This window comes from Branchiostoma belcheri, unplaced genomic scaffold (genome assembly GCF_001625305.1).
Source record: "Branchiostoma belcheri isolate BF01 breed outbred unplaced genomic scaffold, Haploidv18h27 scaffold15, whole genome shotgun sequence".
Taxonomy (NCBI): domain Eukaryota; kingdom Metazoa; phylum Chordata; class Leptocardii; order Amphioxiformes; family Branchiostomatidae; genus Branchiostoma; species Branchiostoma belcheri.
Window position 1 is genome coordinate 858,363 of NW_017802935.1, and position 21,788 is coordinate 880,150.

The following is a 21,788-nucleotide window of genomic DNA, read 5'->3' on the forward strand; positions in this document are numbered from 1 at the left end:
AATCGAAAGGATATTGAGAAAGGGGTGAAATGTAGCTTTAAGGCACTGGTAAGTTGCTCATTTTGCTGTCCTTTCATATTGAGTTAACGACAGTAAAACTGAGAGGTTTCTGTCCTGATAGTTTCACATTGATATCAAACTCCCAGACGTCACTAATGACGTGCAAAGCAGCACATCCAGTTCATTCTATTTCCGCCTGTTCATTTCCACAAGATGGCGTCGTTTTTGTGTAAGTCAGTTCCGTATCGCCAGTAATGTAGTCACTGCTGTGATGACCTGTGTCAGTACGAGCCGGGATGACGGATCTGCAGGAGAGAGGAAAGGCACGTTAATGCAGATTAAAGGCAACTTATTTAGCCGACGTGTAACCCTTTTTACACAACCAAGTCTTTTATTTAGCCGATGTGTAACAAGTTTTCTGTATACTTCGTGCCCAATTTTTCAAAGCTAATATTCTAGTCATTTATCTACAACTACATAGTGAGTTGAAACCACACTGCCCCAATATATATTGACCCTCATGGAGCAAAAATATCCAAATTTCTGACGGAAAATGGTTACTGGAAGGGCCCTTGGCTGATTTTAGGGTACCACCCAGAAAATAAAGGACTCATCTTGGGGCCTGTTTCAGCAGTTTTAAATACCCATAGTATGAAATACTGATTGAAATGCGCAGTGCTAATATTAAGCCGTTTGTGTCACTATCTTAAAGATTGGCTTATTCCGAATATTTGCAGTTTTGCTGCTCTGAAATTGCATTGGATGCCTTTATAGGCTATTCGCTCCGGATGATAGAACTGTGTCACCACTTCATTTGTGCACCTGTATGTTACGCAGCGGTGTATGATCAATGTCACCACAACCTCAAGCAGACATAAAACGATGAACAATTTAACAGAATACGATATTTCTGGAGACCTCACACCACATCCTACCCGTTCACAACCCTGTCAATCTGCTGGAACGCTATCAATATTTAATCCCTACCCACTCACGTCCAAACCTCCGTACTCAAGACGAATTACATACAACTCCCTTAACAGTGCCACCCAAAATAATACTTTCGTCCCGGAAGTAAATACTTACGTATGCTTGCTCCAGTTGATCTTTTAACGGAGTCCATTTTGTTGGGGTCCCTACTCCATCCTGTATGAGAAGAAACAGGCTGTCCCATGTTGTCAAACAGATCTAGAGTGCACATTTACACATAAAAATAGTCACTCAAGCAACAGGTAGATTCTGAGAACTATCAGACGTTTGAAAAGTGTCATGCAAACTGCCAAACGTAGCACCCACTCCTTTTCGCCAGTGCTACACGAACGTCCAATCGTTCAAAATCCACCCAGTTGCTTGAGTAAGTTTTCTTTTGTATCTTTTTACCTAAATGTCAAACCGTTCAGCATCTCAAAATATTAAACATATTTGTGTTTAGTAACAGCAGTAGTGACAGCATTTTCTTTTGTCAATTTCTTGTATGTTTACTTATGTACGGGCTTTATGTACATGTTATCTATGTTATTATGTGAATAAAGAATTGACTTGTATTGAGTACAAACCTACGAACGCCGTTCCCCCTGAGTCCTCTCCCCTGCTCCACCCGTACTGGGCCGAGCCTGATCTCCAGTAATCCGAGCTCGGCCGGTCGGAATCAACCGAGTCTCCTGAACCTGGTAAGAATTAAAGATTTTCACATTCGTCAAAATGTCCAACAATTGTCTAATAATTAGGAACACAATGTGTATGATTAGTCCCTCTCAGACTCTCAGACTCCAATGCATTGCTAAAACATGGTAGACATTAGTCAAATATACTGAATGGCAGGTTGAAGTTGGCAGGCAATATGCTGTTTTGCAATGGTCGACTATCTATTCTGGCATAAATCTATTTGACCGACTTAATTAATTAATTAATGGTTTATTTGTCACATATTCATTTGTACAGAATGGCAGGTCCCGTGTAATTGGGACCTGAATTGCTCTGACAATTACATATTTATCATTGGTTGATTAATAAAAAGTTATCACACATTAAAATTCTTATCCGTCATTATTATTAATATAAAATACGTTAAAAGATCAGATTTGCACACAGGTACAGGTTGCATTAAAAGTCTTTGGACAATAAAATGGCAATCTCAGTCCCCATTCAGTAGTCGCACGATATGCGGTATTGCACTGTTTTTAATTCTCTCAGTTCTGGCAGTGACAGTGTTCAGTTTGTAGCTAGATCTAGTGTCTCTACCGCTGGTCTCTCCTCGAGTAGGAGGCAGCCACTGTCCGAATGTCGGGGACTCCATCAGACCGCGTCCGAACTTCAGGATCAGGACTTCTTCTATTTTCCATTTTGAGTCTGGTAGAGGTTTATGTATACTCTGGCTACAAATAAAGTTTTGCACAGTTTTAAAGTAGAAACATATTTCCACCTCTAAAGATTGCTGATACCCTCTAGCGTAGTGACAGGCTGAATACAAGTTCTAAACGTGAACTATATACTGCTCCAGATATCGGAGTGATAGATGTAGGTTAGGAATGAACCCACTCTACTGTATACAACACCCTGAAGCTTCATAATGCGCCGTAATATGTAACAGAGGAAAAAAGCTACAAATCAGAGATTCTACTTAGAAGTCTGCGTAACTCAACCATCCACTGCCCATGATACTATTGCAGATCTATAGTAGCAGTATCTTTCCAACTCGAAAGATGATGGACACACGATTTCTACAATCAACACCTTACAGCTTGTTGTTCGTTCGGAGTTCTTGATGATAGCTTGGAGCTTAGTGACAGGCTGAATAAAAGTTTTAAACGTGAACTATGCTGCTGCAAATATTTAGGAGTGACAGATGTAGGTTAGAAAGGAACCCACTCTACTGGATCCTACTCCACTTCCACCTGAAGCTTATAATGCGCCACAATATGTAACAGAGGAAAGAAGCTACAAATCAGATATTCTACTTAGAAGTCTGCGTAACTCAACCATCCACTGCCCATGATACTATTGCAGATCTATAGTAGCAGCATCTTTCCAACTCGAAAGATGATGGACACACGATTTCTACCAGCAACACCTTGCAGCTTGCTGTTCGTTCGGCATTCTTCACGATGACCAGAGACCTTGGAGCTTAGTGACTTGCCGAATAAAAGCTCTAAAGGGTAACTATGCTGCTCCAGATATACCGGCGTGATAGACGTAGGTTAGGAATGAACCCACTCTACTGTATACAGCACCCGAAGCTTCATAATGCCCCCCAATATGTAACAGAGGAAAGAAGCTACAAATCAAAGATGTTACTTAGAAGTCTGTGTAACTTAACCGTCCACTGCCCACGATACTGTTGCTGATCTACAGTAGCATCATCCACCCTGAAGCAGCTTCATAATGCGTAGCAATATGTAGCAGAGCAAAAAAGCTACAAATCAAAGATGCTGCTTAGGACCCAACCGTCCATTGCCCACAGTTACACACGAGCTTCTTCCCCCGTGGAGCCTGTATCAAACTACCCAATCTGCGGGAAGTCGCGCGTGAAAACGACCAGCCAGTCAGACCTCCGGATTTCGCATCACTTTTCAGAAACCTTCAATTGGTCACGATGGGTCCCGGCGCCAGACGGCTGGAGAGGGGGCGGGGAACTCTGGAATGAAATCTGGTCGGCTGGCGTTCTGAGAGAGATTGAACGCTTGCTCTGCTAATAAACAAAAATGCCAACCACCTGTAGCTCCGGAGAGGGTAAATATCGTATGATAGTGAAGGTGATCTTGATCCAGTTTTAGCTCACTGAAGAGCTATTCTTTCGATGGTAATGGCAGCGAAGACAAGGCTTTGATATAACAGTGAAAGTGATCTCGATCCAGCTTTAGCTCTTTAAAGAGCTAATTTCCCACTGGTCGTGACAGAGAAGACAGACACTGTGTGGGATTATGCTGGCAAAAAAGGTTGCCAAGGACAGATCCAGATTGACAGAAAAAGTTATGGCCTTTTTGTTCTCTAAAGATAAGGAGGATGAAAAAAGACCTATTTCCCCATAAAGGTATATCCGAAAGGTTAGGCAGGTTTCCAACTAGCATGTCCCACTTTCAGTGCACGTCTACTAGATGACTTTTCTATACATGAAGCCAGACGGAAAATACACCATATGATCGGGTTCAGATTCTCGCAGATTTGTCACGCTTGTGTAATCAGGCTACTGGGGCGGTGGGCCAATTAAAGGCCACCAGGGACTAGATACAATCAAGTACTAAAGTAACCTTCAAAGACACATATACATCAACACACAGTGGGTCCACACGGCACCATCTGTTTTTAACAACGGGGTTAGTTTGCCTTGTTTTGTGTTAATCTTCAACATCTAATGAGGACCATTTCGTATGGTATTTTTAGTATTCATAGCTTCTTCTTGGGCCTTTGTCGTCTTGCCAGACGATCTGCAGCCATAATTGCTATATACAAAATTACGGTCGAGGAATTTGCTTCTATGTACTTAATGATAGCGATGGATTTGCATCTGCATGTACATACTTGATGACGAATTTCCTGTATTATGGATCTTTTACGTTAATGTCAACACGCCCAACACCAAATCTATAATATCAGGGTCCCAATTGCACACTCATTCATTCATTCATTCATTCAGTCATTCATTCATTCATTCATTCAGTCAGTCATTCAGTCATTGCATATATTTTTTCAGAAACATCACCTTTGTAGTACAACCAGAATCCCCTGTGCCTCCACTGCCCGGACTTGAAGGAGACCCACAGTCGGTTATCCCTGGTCTGAAAAGGCTGCGGCGAGTCGGAATCGCAGTATTTAAAGGCGTAGGACGTGTTGGAGTTCCCGATCTGCACGTAGTCCGCCGCGAAGTCGCAGCTGTAGGTATAGCTGAGCTGGAAGTCTAAGAACGTGACGTCTATCGTACTGCCCGGCTGGGACTCTACAAGCCAGGTACACTCCAGGTCCTGCGGGTAGCTGGATAAGGAGTACCCGGGGCTGAAGATGTAGCCTTCATCTGAGAAAAGTCTTGTGGTTTTGTTCACTCCACAGTCACCGTTAGCGTCGATGACTGCAGGGTAAAAACGCAAGAATCAAATTTTATTATTCATATCATTATGATTATCGAAAGAAAAAAATTGTTGAGGTCCTTCACCATTGTAACTGGTGTTGGATTAAATGATGTTGCAATTTTATAGTAGGAGGGGTTTATACTCCCGTCTGACCATGTATGTATTTGAGTAAGAATTTAAAAAAAAGTCTTGTGGTTTTGTTTACTCCGCAGTCACCGTTAGCGTCAATAACTGCAGGGTAAAAACACAGAAATCAATTCTAAGAATCATTACATTTTTTGTTAATAGCATTATTACTATTCACAGTGATTTTTAAGTCACCGTTTTGGATCATTATCATTGTTTATTTCATCGTAATTTCATTGTTTATACGAGCCTTTTTTGAATGGTGAATTTTGTTTATTTGTGTAATACAGGGCCCCACTGAAAAGCGGTATCGTCACTGAGTGGGAAACCCTGTGTAAATATATGACGGAAAAAAGTACATAACTGCATGTGACAACCCCAGTATTGTATACAAAGGAAAATATATTAAAGAATGTCTAGACACTTCCCTAATGAAGCCCATTTGTCACCCCATACGTACTACACACTCTTGCATTAGGTAGATCAACAATAAGGATCGGTAGTCATGTACTAGTACATGCCATACTTATACTAACATACTATATCACATAATAGACAAACAACAATTATTCTAATATGAACAAAATTTACAATTAACAATTAACAAACAATAGTCCATCACTGAGTCACCTACATTCAGCATTTGACAAAAGACATGCACTGATTTATTACAGCTTTAACGATTGCATTTCACTCTAAAAACACTCGAACAATGAATATTGAAAAAATGTATAGATGTGGGTGTTGAATTATTATAATTCTATTGAAATTGCTACAGTTTTATGACGTCAGCCGTGGTTTAATGACGTCAGACGTTCGTTACGGTTACGCAATTCAGCTTCTGGCTGCAATAAATCGTTTCATAAAAACAAACTTGTGAAACCAACCCATACTTAAAATGAAACACAAGTAAGTACCCATTATTTATATGTGACACCGAACACGACACATTGCCTACATTGATTGATAGTCATGCATTAGGCTTTAATGGAACCAGACCGTCCCAGAGTAAATGGACTTTCCATCTGTCAACTTTTTTGTGGAAAAATCTCCAGAAGATCCCTATCGTTTGTATTGCTTTGTGTGTAGCTTTAACACGGAGCGTATAAGTAATGGTGAGACAAACTAGTTTGATTTACGTTCGGAAACGTCACTATATACGGAACACAGTTAATCAAATGTACTGCTATCTGCTCTGCGTTGACACCTCAATGGGAAGTTTGGGTAACACATTATGTGCTTGGATAGATGCAGTTTGTCATGTAGAGAATCAGTATGTGCACTCAGACTCAAGAAATGGCACATAAGCTGTCAAGTTTAGCATTGAATCGATGATTTTTACAGAAACTTTTTGTTGCTCGTTGAAGTCTTTGACAGTCATATAAAATTGTCACATTGCTCATGCAGTCTTATGGGTTCCAACAATGATAATCATAAAGTTGGTACATTATAGTAAAGATCTGCATGCTAAAAGTGTCAATGAATTTCTATGGGTGTACATTTAAAGCACACCCTTACCAAATTTCAATTAATTTTATGGAGAGGGAGCATGGGTATAAAACAAGGTCATCATTTGCCCATATTATACATTGTTATCAGTTGAAAATAGATTATGAAATTCGTTCTTTTAATATGTGAGTCAAAAGGTTTTTCCGAAAATGGTTTCTTCTTTTAGATTCCATTACTTGATTGTGCTGGCTGAGATCAATGTCGTTACTCCGAATAGCCCTACCACATTTAGCATAAGGTATCTATCATGCACCCAGCCCGGTGACAACTAGACCCTACCACATTTAGCATAAGGTATCTATCATGCGTCCAGCCTGGTGACAACTAGACCCTACCACATTTAGCATAAGGTATCTATCATCCGTCCAGCCTGGTGACAACTAGACCCTACCACATTTAGCATAAGGTATCTATCATGCGTCCAGTCCAGTGACAACTAGAGCTCCACGCACCTTCATACGACAGGGAAAAGCCCGTGTGCTGCAGGTTTTGAAGCGTCCTCCGGATGAATTTGATGCAGGCCCAGTGGCTCGGCAGGTGAATTAGCGACGTGGAGCTAAAGTTGCCCACAAACGTCCTTTCTCTGTTAGCCTCGCTGCAGCCTATGTCCCTGAAGATCTGTAACTCGTCGTACACCGTCGTAACGTCGTTTGGCTCGAAGTTAAAGTCGTAGTCGTACAGATACACCTTGATGCCGTGTCCGTAGGGCAGGCTGATCATCCACTGGCAGACCTGGTCGTCCTCCGTTAGCGCGGGAGGGTACGGGTTAGGGAAGCCGGGTGATTTGATGGTTCCGCGGTACGCGCTCAATGTTCGGCCGCATCCTTCAAACGGGACAAAACAACAACATGTACTCAGCCTACAAAGGTCATCTTTTGTACACCTCATTCCATAAGCGAGGCCAAATCATCAATACATAACCATATTGTAACCCATACATTGTTATCCATAGTATTTTGTGGTAATAATTGTAAGATAGTAAAGTTTTGTAGTATTGTTGTTCCATTGCCACACATTGTACCATGTACAATTGTCGAGCAATGAAGCCCATTCATCCATTCATTCATGTACGTTCAGATGATTCGAGTAGAAAGTACGTGTCATTCTCTTTTGATATCAGACTGAGAGCTATTTCCTACATACTTAGATTGATATTTTCTAGTTACCAATTTTCATGAAGTTTACTTCATGCTGTAAATTTTTAATATCGATGATTAATAATGTTTTTTGGCATATCGTATCACCTGGATGTGTAACCTTCATCGACGTATCGATGATTAATAGTAACGAAAATATGTGAATGAAGTGGTTGCAGTTGCTGGATTATGTTTTGAAATAGCATAATGTTCCTACTCCCCTACTTACATGTAAGTCAACTAAATAATGCATTTAGCCCATGTTAGTCATAAATATGGAATGAAGTTCATTGTCATTGCTATTCTGATTGTTAGTTAGACCCACAAGACGTTATGCACGAATTCTGTTAAATATTCTCATATATCTAACATGTTAGACCATGTCTTTCTTGAGTATCCCTGAAATTGAACGACAGAGATCGATAATTTTCCCCCGAGTCCCTGCCCTAAGGGGACAAAATTGATGCCAGTCCCGTCTCATATATCTGCTGACGTGGCTGAAATCAGCACCTCTGCTGCAGAGGAACCGGATAGTACATTTCTATCACGTAACGCGAGTAATATCGCCACCGCTGCCGTGACCTGTGGAAGGGATTACCGAATTCCGAGGTTACACAATAACGCTTACGCCTCGGAATTTCCAGAAAATCGTTCGTAGGGTTAGATTCGCGAATTATGAACAAGTGAACTGCGTCGGAGAGCGCCGATAGCTTGGGACAGGGGGAATTAGTTTCATCTTCCCTGGAAGTTTGATCCGGATTCGCTTCATGACGCCTCATCATGAGACTCGGGGAGAGATAATGTACAATCAGTCCGGGATTCCTCCTGAGGATAACACAACTGACGAGACGTCAACTATCAGTCAAGTCTTTAAAACTTCGCTAATTCATCCGTATGACAAGCACGCAGGATGGGGAAATCATATAAACATTATGTTCAATAGTTGTTGCAATGCATTTTTTATCATGTGCGATTATAGTGCAAAGAAGTTCTATAAAATTTCTATATTTTACGGTAACTTCGCTAATTCATGCGTATAACAAGCACGCGGGATAGAGCTAGGGAAATCATATAAATTCTATATGTTCGATAGTTGTTTCCATACTTTGTACCGTGTATTGTAGTGCAATAAAGTTCCTGTTCATCTATAAAAGTTCTCCTTTTTACGGTAACGTCGCTAATTCATGCGTATAAGAAGCACGCGGGGTAAAGGGAAATCATATTTTGTACCTTACACGATTCTAGTGCTGCAATAAAGCCTTTCTTCTACAAAATTTATCTTTATTAAATTTAGTGGTGCCATGGTAGTAATTGGTTTATTTCTCTCCACCCCATTTTCTCATATTCGCAGTACCTACATGTAGTACCAATATTGATAAGTATTAAACTTTGTGCTAACATTAAATTAACGATCATGATTCTGTCGTATAGACAATGACCCGTTCACGATTGGTCTTAATCTGAAACTTTGAAAACACTTCTTCTTCTAACGCACTCAGAATGTAGGCATTTCATCTACTAGTGGGCAATTCCCTTGAAATCCAATGGGAATTATTACATTTTGTCTAGAAAAGACACGGTTGTGTTACTAAGCAGCTTTTCTGTACGTCATAGCTTCAGAGAGGACAACATTTGGGCTACATTCCCAGAACTGAGTAGATTCTAATCTCCCACTCGGTTTCCACACCGTGTGATGGTAGCGTTGGTAATTTGTCTACAGAATGAAAGTACCACAGAATCATAGGATCTGGATTGGCTCTGGGCCTAATGTTGCGCTCTGATATGTGGGGTTTTCGTAGTGACTAGGCAGGACGAAAAGAATTGCAAGATGTGAACAGGAAATCTGAGATTCCTGACTTCCGTGAAGTTTTTTTTTTTTTTTTAATTCAGTGTAGCAGTCAAGGAGATGGCGTGTTTCGATGTTCAATATCAGTCTATGTCAAGTGTCTGACTTTTTGGTCTACTGTTATTCTGCCTGCCACCCCCCACCCCCCGACCACACACACACACACACACACACACACACACACACATACACACACACACACACACACACACTTGCGTACTTAGGTAGATCCTACTCACCGTACCCAGCAATGGTAATTTTAAAACAATTAGATATATAAGTAGATAGAAATATTACATGTCCAGTACTTACCTTTCATAGGTCTTGACCGGCTACATCTGGCAGTGCAGATTACTGTAAACAATTAATAGAGTCTGTTAATCAGATGACAACTTAACAAATATACAGAATTTGATTTGAAATGCCCTGAACCACTACAACTGAAACAGCTGTGGGGTCGTGTGGCGTAGCGGCAGCGTTCTCGACTCGGAACCAGAGGCCCCGGGTTCGAGTCCTGACATGCCACCGATCTTGTGCCCTTGGGAAAGGCACTTTACACGACTTTCCTCACTTCGCTCAGGTGTAAATGAGTATTGTACTGTCCCTTTGTTGGTGGCGGCATTAATATAAGTTGAAAAAACTTGAGTGTGCCGTCACCACGTCTTGTGATTTAATGTTTCGGAATATATATATAAAAAAAAAACTGAAACAACTACGTACAACCCCACAATAGCAAACGTATTACTTTGGTTCATCAGACAGTAGTAGTTCTCTTTTGCTTTACTTCACTTACCTGACCCTTTGATACAATTAGCATTCGGGCATTAATTTACAAATAAAGGATCATCATTTCAAAAGTATCATTAACACTACACAAAGAAATAGACAGTGTTCAGATTTTAGATGTATGATTCTGGGATTTCAAATTGCGGTTTGAGAATATTCAGCGTGTTTAATTAAAAACAGACTTGTTGCATCAAACGTGCAATAACCTCCACAAATGAACTCTGGTATGACCCCCCCCCCAACTGCACCGATAACACTGAGTTCACCAGTATGTCCATTCATCACGAAACATATGTAATGGGGATCAAGACCGGAAGTGATGCCAGCGTGGTTAGGACGGCAGATGGATAGCCGGATCACGACTACATCACGCTTCTAGCAGCCCTTCCACTGGTCAGGGCCCTAGCCTAACTACATCACGCTTCTAGCAGCCCTTCCACTGGCCAGGACCCTAGCCTGACTACATCACGCTTCTAGCAGCCCTTCCACTGGTCAGGCCACTAGCCTGACTACATCACACTTCTAGCAGCCCTTCCACTGGCCAGGACCCTAGCCTGACTACATCACGCTTCTAGCAGCCCTTCCACTGGTCAGGCCCCTAGCCTGACTACATCACACTTCTAGCAGCCCTTCCACTGGACTGTTTCCCTAACTCCTATTGGTAGTTCTGGAATTATTCTTGCAAAAAAACAGAAAAAGATGATGGCAAAACAATGCCTGATACTTGACAAATGAAATCATTACATTCTCCAAGCCAATATTCTACTAGTATCTGATACACTGTTGAAATGTAGAAATATTTGAGATGCAGAGGACATCGAAAGACCCTTCAAAGTTGATACATCAAGAGTTGCCCTTACTTGACATGGTTCGCGAGAGGGTGATATTACACCACGATCAATAGCACCACTCATCAAAAGCATCCTATCAAAAACGAGATGAAATGGGAGCAATTTCCCTTCAGATAATAGGAGTTCTCCGATACCGTGTTCTGACGAGAGCGCTGATGCTGCTGCATACGGCCAGCAACCGTTACAGTCATCAAAGATGCATCGGTTTTGAACCTTTACCTCTCGTTAAGGCCATTGGTCCACTGCAGGGAGGACGCTATGCATATTTGAAATGTTTGAAGGAATTTTCTCTTTAGTAGCAACATGGCGATGGTATCTTGAGTGCAATATGTTGTGGACATTTCAACCGGGTATAGCTTTTCTTAAAATTATGCTATTTTCAATAAGACACGCTCAGACTGTGATTTCAAACACAAAGAATCAGAACTCCGGTCTTTGTCAAGGAATGACAAATCCACCGCTTTTGTCTGGGTAAGTCCAATTTGTTGTCCAATCTTGCTTCATAATGACTTCTAGTTCTACCAACACAGATGAACTTTCGAATTATTTCTAATGTAATATTGCTGACCTCTCACCTCTTAGGCCATGTTGATTTGATTATATGGATGACATCCTCTGGGAACCCCAAAACTGATGCGCGCGTGCGAATAAAAAAAAAGTTTTGCAAAAAAAAAAGTTGCTTTCACTATAAAATCTACGTGGTCATGAAGGTTGAACAAATGGCACAGAATATGTTATGGCGAATAATCTACTCTTCGAATTCATTTCTTTACATTTTTGTCTTTTTTCCTTTGATTTTGGCATTCTACGACATTAGTATCGTTTCTAAATGTTTTCCTTGCAACTTATGGTATATTTTTGCTCATTTAGCAACTGTTTTGCACGATTTACAGGAAAACTTTTTTCTTTTTTGGAAACGGCCGAAAATTCATGCGCGCGCGGATGTCATCCATATAATCAAATCAACATGGCCTTAGTACTAGTAAGGTGATAACATTTTACATTTTTTACAAGTTACATGAGATCTAGGTCACAAACTTATTTCATTCGCACTTAATAGGTCGTCCTTGTGTTCACGAATGCTTTCATTGTAAGCCCCGGCTAAACATAACGCGACAGCCCATAGCTTATTTCTCATTAATTGGTGATTTTTCAAAGTCGACCAGTACATTAACATCTGTGAATAATTCGAGATTGAGAATCGGAATTTCGGTAAATGACAAAATAAGTAAGATTTAGTAGTTTATTGTGTTTTCACATTTCGGGAAGGATGTGCATGAATGGTCTGACTTTATTAAAGGGAGTCTATACACTACAACCCAGTCGCTGGCGGGCCATATAACGGTTTTTACCGTGTTGAGCACCCTGGCGTCCTTCGGAAAGACATCTTCTAATAAAAGTCAAATTGGGTAGTCCTGCTTATTTTGTGTAGTCTGGCTTAATGACCCGAGCCCGGCTAGCCGCGGGCGATAGCGGCATAACTAATGGACGACAGGAGGCAATCAAGGAATAGCAGGTGGCAATATGGCCTCGCCTGAGACGGATGGTTAGCATGTAATTACCATGCATTTCCCCGATTAATATTTGTCTCCGTGGTTAATGAAGGTTGAAGTTAGACGCGGGGTACATACTTGTTTTTGGACCGAGTTTGTTGGACACACAGGCTCATCGATTCATCCGGTGTGCTCTCGTGTGTAAGTTGTAGATTCTGTATCTGTATCTGTACAGCCGGTAAGCCGCCTTTCGGCGCAACACACCAGCTACGCAGACACGCGGCGCGGCGGCAGCTGGCTACATTACACCTATCGACTTGTTACACTTGTTATTCTTGGTATGCATTGCTAATTTTTCGTTTAAGCAAACACCCCAGCCGGGCCTGGTTTTGAAATGTTACCTCAGAAACAAAACGATAGCTGGCGGTAACCACGGAGTATAGCACCAGGGTCAACCAAACTTCAAGGTTCAACAGTCAAACCTTACATTGAACCAGGTCTTATATGCAATAAATCTCTCCTTTCATTCTCACGTTCCACGACGAAGATCTTTTAGTGAATTAGATCAACAACTGATCAACAACCCACTGCCCCTACGGCCTCAGATGTTAAGTCTTTGGGACTACCTTTACCTTTTAGATGCAAATGATAGCTTATCATGGATCTAACTCGCCCCAAGACGTTCATCGTCAAGGTTAGGAATGAAAAGAAAGACTCACGTCGTAAATTCACATGCTATCAATTAGTTTCACAGATTAGCCTCCTCAGTCAGTTACCTGTCTTATGACATTTTTGTCGTTTCTGTGTTCGCGTAAGGAAGGCCATGGGGTTACCTCAGAAAGGCTTTGGGACTACCTTTACCTTTTAGATGCAAATGATAGCTTATCATGCTTCTAACTCGCCCCAAGACGTTCGTTTCAAGGTTAGGAATGAAAAGACAGACTCGTGTCGTAAATTTGCATAGATAGTTCCAACGATTGGCCTCCTCAGTCAGTTACATGTCTAATGACAGTTTCTGTCGTTCTGTGTTCTGTCTGTATCTGTATCTGTATAGCCGGTATAACCGCCTTTCCGCGTTACACACCAGCTTCGCAGGCACGCGGCGCGGCGGCAGCTGGGTATATCACACCGATCGACTTGTTACACCTGACCCTTGAACTTTTAATTCTAGACATTGTTTAAAGCTATCTAATGACAATGCCCCTACTGTACTTGGTGACAGCGAGTTCCACTCTGCCATAGTTCTAGGAAAGAATGAATTCTTGAACACCTCAATACTTGGTTGATAACTCTGGTACTTGAAGGCATGGCTATTTCCTGTTCTCTTCTTACTGTTCGCCCACACCAAGAAAACCCCGCAAACACCGGTAATGACAATGTCTGCCAAGGTTAATTGAATTACTTGTTGAAATTTTGATTAACCCGCGGGATCTAATTAGAGCCTGTTGTGTTTCAATCAAAATTTCTCCCCCACCAGAGACGGAGAATTCCCGTGACTTTGGTTTAATATTGCCAGGTTACAGATGACTTTTCTCTGTTCTTGTTTCCTAACATACGTCTGCAGGTATTGCAAATATATTAATGATTTGATTTGAAGATTCTTTATTGACACAACAAAAAAGTACAGAGACTTTTGTATGGTCTCCTGCAACTAAAGATCTAACAAAGCTAAATACATGTGTGGATAACGTCATCTTACGTATGGAGTATATGTATGCTGTAACAATAAAGGTTTCACTATTAAATAATTGTGACCATCATATGCCCATTATGTAGGAGTTCATGTGATTCTTCTTTTTTTTTTCATTTTTGTCATTTAATTTTCATCTATCTTTTCTACTGTTTATGATAATTTTTTTTTCACCAGATGAACAATCTTAAACATTCTTAAATTATTTATGAGTACAGTATGTACGTACGACTAGTCAATGCTAGAGTAATGACATTTTTTATCATATCAGTGGAGACAGATCATGAAAATACGGCCGTTTAATTTTAGGTTAGGTTGTTACCCGATGAAGAACGTGATTTTCTACAAATTTGTCTACAAGATTTATGAAAGGTTCCTTCCCCAATAGACCCTTACTGTGATGCCATTTGTCTTTCAGCGTCAGAGCCGTGGAGAATATAAAGTACCCGTAACGCACGGCTGGCCATCAGTTATAAGTAGCAGGGGTATTCTCTACTGCCAATTCTGAAGACTCCTTGTTGTGTATCCTGAAATTCCTTATGGCGGTATTCCCAAGGTTACGAATCTTGATGGATGATCTAAAGGCAATTTCAGGGTGGCAAAAAAGGTAATTTCTGGGTGACAAACAAACATTAGACGTCGATGAAGGTTAGACATCCAGGTAATACAATTCACCAAAAAGCAGTTACTCAAGCGACTGGATATATGATTTTGGAAACGGTCAGACGTTTCAGCTAGTATCCACTAGCTTCGTCAGTGACTGAGAGAGCAGAAGAGAAATGCAGGTTTATAAGCACAAACTATTGACATTAGACAATGTGGATGAGAAAATCTGCCTGATCTTGGTATTTATGCTCCTCAAGCTAAGTGAAGCGAAGTACATGTCGTGAATAATTCAGATGTAAAAATTTTTACTAAAACCATACAAACTAATGATTATTACTATGTAAAGTATGTAGTGATTTTTCCCATCAATGATATGTTTTGGTATCCGTGTCTACCCGTGAAATTACTGATACCTTGCAACAAGATCGACATTTAAAAACGCAATTTCAGGCCACATATTTTTCAGATGCTGCTCCCCTCTCTACCCTTCATGGACGTCCGTTTACTGGAATTCTCTTTATGTTTACGGTAGCAAAAGTTCACGGTCTGAGAAAAATGGACATGTTCACGGAACTATATGTTCAGGGCGGCGACAGGTGCAGGGATAAGAAAGTCCAGGAATTATTTGTTAACTGTAATGATAAGTTCACAGTACAGAAGTGACAGCGAAAACAGTGAACATAAAAGCACAGTGAAAAAATCAGGAATTACTGTATTTGGAAAAGGCACGCTGATATCAAAATGCCCCTCCCGTGCGCACTCCTTTTATTAACGTTTATATTAGGGGATGGAACAAAACCACAAATTCAATTACAGCGACACTCATATATCTTCGTGGAGCCGTTCGTTTTATGGCCTCATTTGATTAAAGTTATAGGAATGACAGGCCGTTAGGTGTAATGGCGTCTACCGTGAGTCGTTTGGGTGGGGGCAAACCCTGCTGAATAAACGTCGTTCTCGCAATAACAGCCTACGATGCGTAGGTATAAGGGGGGTTAAAATCATCTTTATTTCAATATACATGTATATACAAGATGACACGTTGAAGTACACCTAGGCCAGCCATTTATCTCATTAAGAGGAGGGCGTGTGCATCGGACATTAAACTTTCGATTAAAATTGTTTTCTACACACACATTTCATTTATACGTATACTTACAAAGAAATGTTTTATAGATCTTAAAGATTTTATTGACATAAATTGTAGTTGTAGTGTGTTTTAGTGCAATAACTTTGATAAATTTTTTGTGTAATTATAACTTTTAAGCTTTAGTAATAATTGTATAAGTCTATGATAATGTATGTATGTACTATCACCATAATTCGGTCTTAGGATTGCAAGTGTGACATATGTGAGGGAAATGTCAAATAAACCGTTCTTATTGCCAGTTAGCACGCTTAGGAATATGAACGTGTAACACAATTTGAGACAGATCAGATCTTGTAACTTGGAGTTACATCTGTTTATCTAACGTTTGTTGGATTTTGATATGGATAATGTCGTGTTGCCAGTAAGCCTCCATTCCTGATTTTCGTGTTTTTTTTTTTACCTTTGAACGGTTAGGACTTAAATTTGAGTATAGGACTATGACTCTGTTTTGACGCATCGGACTTTTATGTTTACTGTATGTTGTCTTACTGTATGTAACAATGTCTTGTGTAATTTTGCTGGGCCCCCTTGGAAAACAGCTACTGTAAGCTGAATGGGGCTGCCCAGCCGTCTTATGCTGAAATAAATAAATAAATAAATAAGAAATATGAACGTGTAACGCAGTTTGACACAGATTAGCTCTTATACATTGGAATTACATTTGATTATTTAACGTTTGTTGGATTTTAATATAGATAATGAATTTTTGTCTTGCAAAATATTCCTTTGGTTGCATGCTGAGGATATGTAAGCGTCCCTGGTATTAGTGGAGCTTTCTCTTAACCTAGGAGAAATTACATAAAGCCTGTAGGTGTTTTGGAAGCGCAGATTCAATCACTCTTTCTAGCAGTTATGTTTAGAGATGAGCCATACAATAACCCAAACGCACCTCCCATTTTACGCCCCGTACCTATTTGTAACTGTAAAAAAATTATTAATGGTTCAGTAGGTCATTTTTGTAGAACATGCATTACTTACACAATATGTCTCCAAAACTGTCATCCCCTCAACGTCCATTTACCTTTTAGCCGAGTATAATCAAATGTTGCCATAAAAGTAACGGCTCCTGGCACATGCATGGCATTCCAATCGAAACTATTACAGTTTACGAGTGGAATCCTACATATAATCATGACAAATTTACGACATAACGATGCTACTGACTCGATCTCCAACCCTTTGCTCCTGCCCTTGAGACGTTAACCCGCGTCCTCACAATCTAATATAAAACCACTTTACAGCGGAAAATAATTAGAAGCGCAATTCGAGTTGAAAACAATCACTGTCTATTCCCTAGAAACGGCGCTGAATTTATGTTGTTAAAAGTAACTTGCGACTGCAATCAAAATGGAATCAAACCATGAAATCAAAATGACTGCAACCCTGCACGTCTGTTGCTGTCCTTATTAGGATACAGGAGATGAACCGACAAATGTAATGGGGCTGCAGCTGGGACCACCCACAATGTGAGCTAGATATAGACTCTTCGTGTCCATGTAAAACACTGCACATTGCAGCGCACAATGTTCTGCGTGGTCAGTGTCGTGACTATGTGGGCTATTCTGTGCCAAGCAGGTTCTGGGTTCAGTTTAAGTGACAATGATTCTATGTTACCAGTATATTTAGCACACACACATACACAACACACACACACACATACACAACACACACACACACACACAGACACACACACACAGACACACACACACACACACACACACACACACACAGACACACAGACACAGACACACACGCACACTCACACACACTACACTATTTACTACACACACGCACACACACACACACACACACACACACACACACACACACACTCACTCATTCATTGTCAGTCACAGTAATTGTAATACTCCATACGTTTGCCGGTCTGAAAGCTTAGTGTCCACATACATTTTCATTGGCAGTGCTACCAACTGTTTCCCACCTCACACCGCTGTGAACGTGCTCTTTGAAGTAGAAGAGCTTGGCCACTTTCTTGTATTTCTGCATATTTCAAGAATCTAGAAGTTGAGAAGGACCTTGAGCGGTGTGACCTGCCTGCCAGTTATAGCCTGGGGCCGAACGCTATTATCCAACCCAACACAGTCGGCCGGACGGGGATCCATCACCTTCAAGCGACTTCAAGTCAATTCGCACCGACCGCGATCTTAAAAGTAAAAGTAAAGTGATCTCGAACCAGTTTAGCTCATTGAAGAGCTAATCTTCCACTGGTCGTGACAGAGAAGACAGACTCTATGTACAGTATTTACAGGTTCATTGTAACAGGGAAATTCCCCTAGCTCTTTTCGACATGTACAATATGAACAGTGGACCACGGCTTAACGTCCCGTCCGAAGGACTGTGATCCTAAATAGTAGCGTGCATGTCGGGTGAACGACAACAGCCGGGATTCGAACTCCCAACCTCTTAGTCCAGAGGCAAGATCGCTAACCACTGAACTACGCACGCTACGCTATCACACAGAGGCTCGGGACTGAGCGATTGCGAAACCGAGAGGAACATGATGAAGCAAAGGAATCCGGACTTCGGGAATGACACGGTGCATCATCGGTCAGACCGCACACAAGTTATCATGGCACAATGTACAGTCACCGTCTCTCGTATTCCAAAAAGGACGTTTCCACTACCGACCAGAGTCTGGTATATATCTCTTAGCCTGCCTACCTGCCTGCCTATATGCACAGGACAAGTACTGGACAAGCACTGGCCCCTTGCTCCCCTCTGTCACGTTCCTCCAGCCAGCTCTATCAAGGGCAATAGTCTCTGCTTCCCTTAGGGTAAGCCCTGTGTCACTCAGAATCTGGTCTTTCCACCTTTTGGGTGGTCTTCCCCGGGGTCTAGGGTTTTGGAACTCCTGGTGGTATGCCTTATAGACTAAGGTGTTTGCTGGTCTTCGCATCACATGCTCAAACCATCTGAGCATTCTAGTGCGTATCTTGTCAATCGTATTTCTGAGAACACCAGACCAAAGTATAGCTCAGTCCTTGGTCACTGTGCACATTAATCGTCATCGTTAGGCGGCAATGGCACGAATGTACGTGTTCAGTCTCTGACTCTAATGATAAAACCTCATATTCTAACTCAAAATTGTATGTTAACGGCCGATGCAGACGTAATGGCGCCTTACACCGACGTTGTGGCGTCAACACTGTACTTAACTGAAGCTGAAAGAAACAGGCTTCTTAAAATAACACAATTCCCCCAGCGTTCCCCATCATTAAACGTGTGAGCATTCATTAGGCACTGTCTCCAAAAAAGAAGTCAAATTCCTCAGTAATTTTCGTAGAAACCAATCTAAACTAAGATTCTAATTGTTTCGTTTTTACTTTTTTACATTCTGTGTGTTACGTTTCAATTAGCCACGAGTTTGCATATGAACCATTTCCTTTCATATTCCGTTGTTGGATCCAACACATTTCACGACATGGCTTCTGCTCTGCGACCGTAAACACTTCTGCAGTCTGCACACTCAGTCAAGCATGGAAACAACCTGCCAAATGTAAGCCTGGACATGAAAGATGCTCTTTACCTCACCTCGTTTGCCTCCTTCGAGACGTTGAGACGTCAGCATTCGCGTCTTTTCCTTGACATTGACATTTAGGGGCCTTTGACAGACAACATTTTCAACCACGCCTGACTGTTGACTGACAGCGAAGGTCAAACCCTTGCATGGTCCATATATAGCATAGAAAGCCAGTTGCGTCGTGAGTTAACTATTCAAACGTCTACAATTTATCCCAATTTTACTAAACTTCCAGACAAAGAAAATAAAACTATTCTTCTCTTTTCAAGAGAATTTTGGAGAAGGTGGGACATTACGTCTTCCATGGTCTAAAAAGAGAAGTCAAACCCCTTAGACATAGTTTTAGTAATAGCTATAGCTTTAGACAACTACCTTCTATCATGTAGATTTTAGTTATTTTAAACTCTGTTTCATTGTTCTTTTATGTTTGTAATTTGCATATTAGCCCCCGGGCACGAATTTGCAATAAAATTCTCATTTAATATACAAGTTTTTATGTATGAATGTATGCAAATGGAGGATATATGCACTTTATGCTACACCTGAGGTGGCAAACTGCAGTAAGGAATATGCATGTATGACATTTCTGTTTGTCCCCTGGTTCTTGCGTGTAGACTGATAAAGCTGTGCGGTTGGGTCAGTCTGTCACAGCGACTGAAACGGGAAACCGACTGGATATATGCTGAGCACGAACACTGTTCGTCTCGACAGGCCACGTACAAGATGGAAAACTCCTGCCACTCCCATCCCTCGGCTACCGACACGCAAGTGTCCGTATGTATAGCCTCTAGCAGGCTTCGAAAGCGTATGGAAAGACTATGAATTGCCGACGTATACAGATAACACACCAGGGGAGAATCACAGGTAAACTAGAACATGGAAAACATACTTTTGTAGTAGCAACGACTCGTTTCTCAAAATGTGACCAAAAGTCTGTTGTTGTTGGTTTAATTCCTTGTAAATTATAGCTGGCATGTTATCCTCTGACATGTTTGTTATCTGTCTATTTAGCCAATGTCACTTTTTCCAGACGCTTCTGAAGCCTACTAGAAGCTTGTCTGTCGGTCTGCAGGTAAAGAAAATGTCGTGTGGACAAGAAGATAAACACACAGGACTATCGATTCCTAAAGTAACTTTCTACGAGTGCCCAACGGTTCTAGAAAAATTCTGCAAACCCTTGCTGACAGATTCTATGACCTACTTAGTACATGGTCTTTTAGATAATATTTGAGACGCCCTGTGTCACCGACAAGAATTATATCAGGCAAATCTTCCAGGCAGGACTCTACCACACATATATTACACAATGCACAAATCATGAGATATATCTTTAAACATCACGTTACCTGCAACACTGCCGAGAAGGATGCAGAATGCTGCAACTCGCGAAGCCATGACTCGCCTCTTCTGGTCACCAGCCAACAGCTGAAGCAAAGTACCAATAATTGACATGAATCTTTATTGCATGTTCTTGCCCAGGTGGGCTAAATGCATAAATGTCACCAAATGTGGTCGAGAGGATAAAAAAACATGAGCATTGCATACTGGAACGCTATATTCTAATGTTAAGTGCTAGGATTCTATATATATTACAACAATAGTATATACTACCTATCATCTACTGTTAGTTGCCCATTCTTCTCTCTTTTTGAAACATCTGGAAAGTACAACATAACTGTATAGTTTGTCTACTGCACATTGAATTCGTTCTTGCATGACATCAAGTGTTTAAATGTGTCTTGCTTTGACATTTTCTTACATATCTTGTCTAATTGTAAAGTATCGAATAGCTCTTATAATAGCTTTATTGTAAATCCGCACAAAGTTGGATTTACCAATGGTAGTAAATGTCAGTAATGTTGGGCAATGTTTACTTTGTAAACAGTACCAGGTAGGTTTTTACAATGGCATTAAATAAAAGTCAAGTTCAATTATTTCATTTACTGCCATATGATCTTTGAATCCAAATTACCAGACTTGACTTTATTTAC

General features: G+C 40.9%; 1 protein-coding gene across 1 annotated transcript; it reads right to left on the reverse strand.

Moving 5' to 3' along the window:
• Positions 1-30: 30 nt before the first annotated feature.
• LOC109465167 (cubilin-like) lies at positions 31-19,845 on the reverse strand. Its single transcript, XM_019762315.1, has 7 exons — positions 19,809-19,845; positions 9,993-10,034; positions 7,151-7,522; positions 4,700-5,062; positions 1,557-1,667; positions 1,087-1,146; positions 31-305 (listed from the first exon to the last, which is right to left on the reverse strand). The coding sequence occupies exons 1-7, from the start codon at positions 19,843-19,845 to the stop codon at positions 235-237; spliced, it is 1,056 nt and encodes a 351-aa protein (XP_019617874.1). The 3' UTR covers positions 31-234.
• Positions 19,846-21,788: the final 1,943 nt, after the last annotated feature.

What these genes read in the sequence shown, in the direction of transcription:
- LOC109465167 (XM_019762315.1), bottom strand. Translation starts at nt 19,845, where the DNA reads ATGCTGACGTCTCAACGTCTCGAAGGAGGCAAACGAG. An exon ending in CTTTTCCCTGTCGTATGAAG is followed by an intron (nt 5,063 to 7,150) that starts GTGCGTGGAGCT and finishes TTTACCCTGCAG; the next exon opens with TCATCGACGCTAACGGTGAC. An exon ending in ATCAACTGGAGCAAGCATAC is followed by an intron (nt 306 to 1,086) that starts GTAAGTATTTAC and finishes TCTCTCCTGCAG; the next exon opens with ATCCGTCATCCCGGCTCGTA.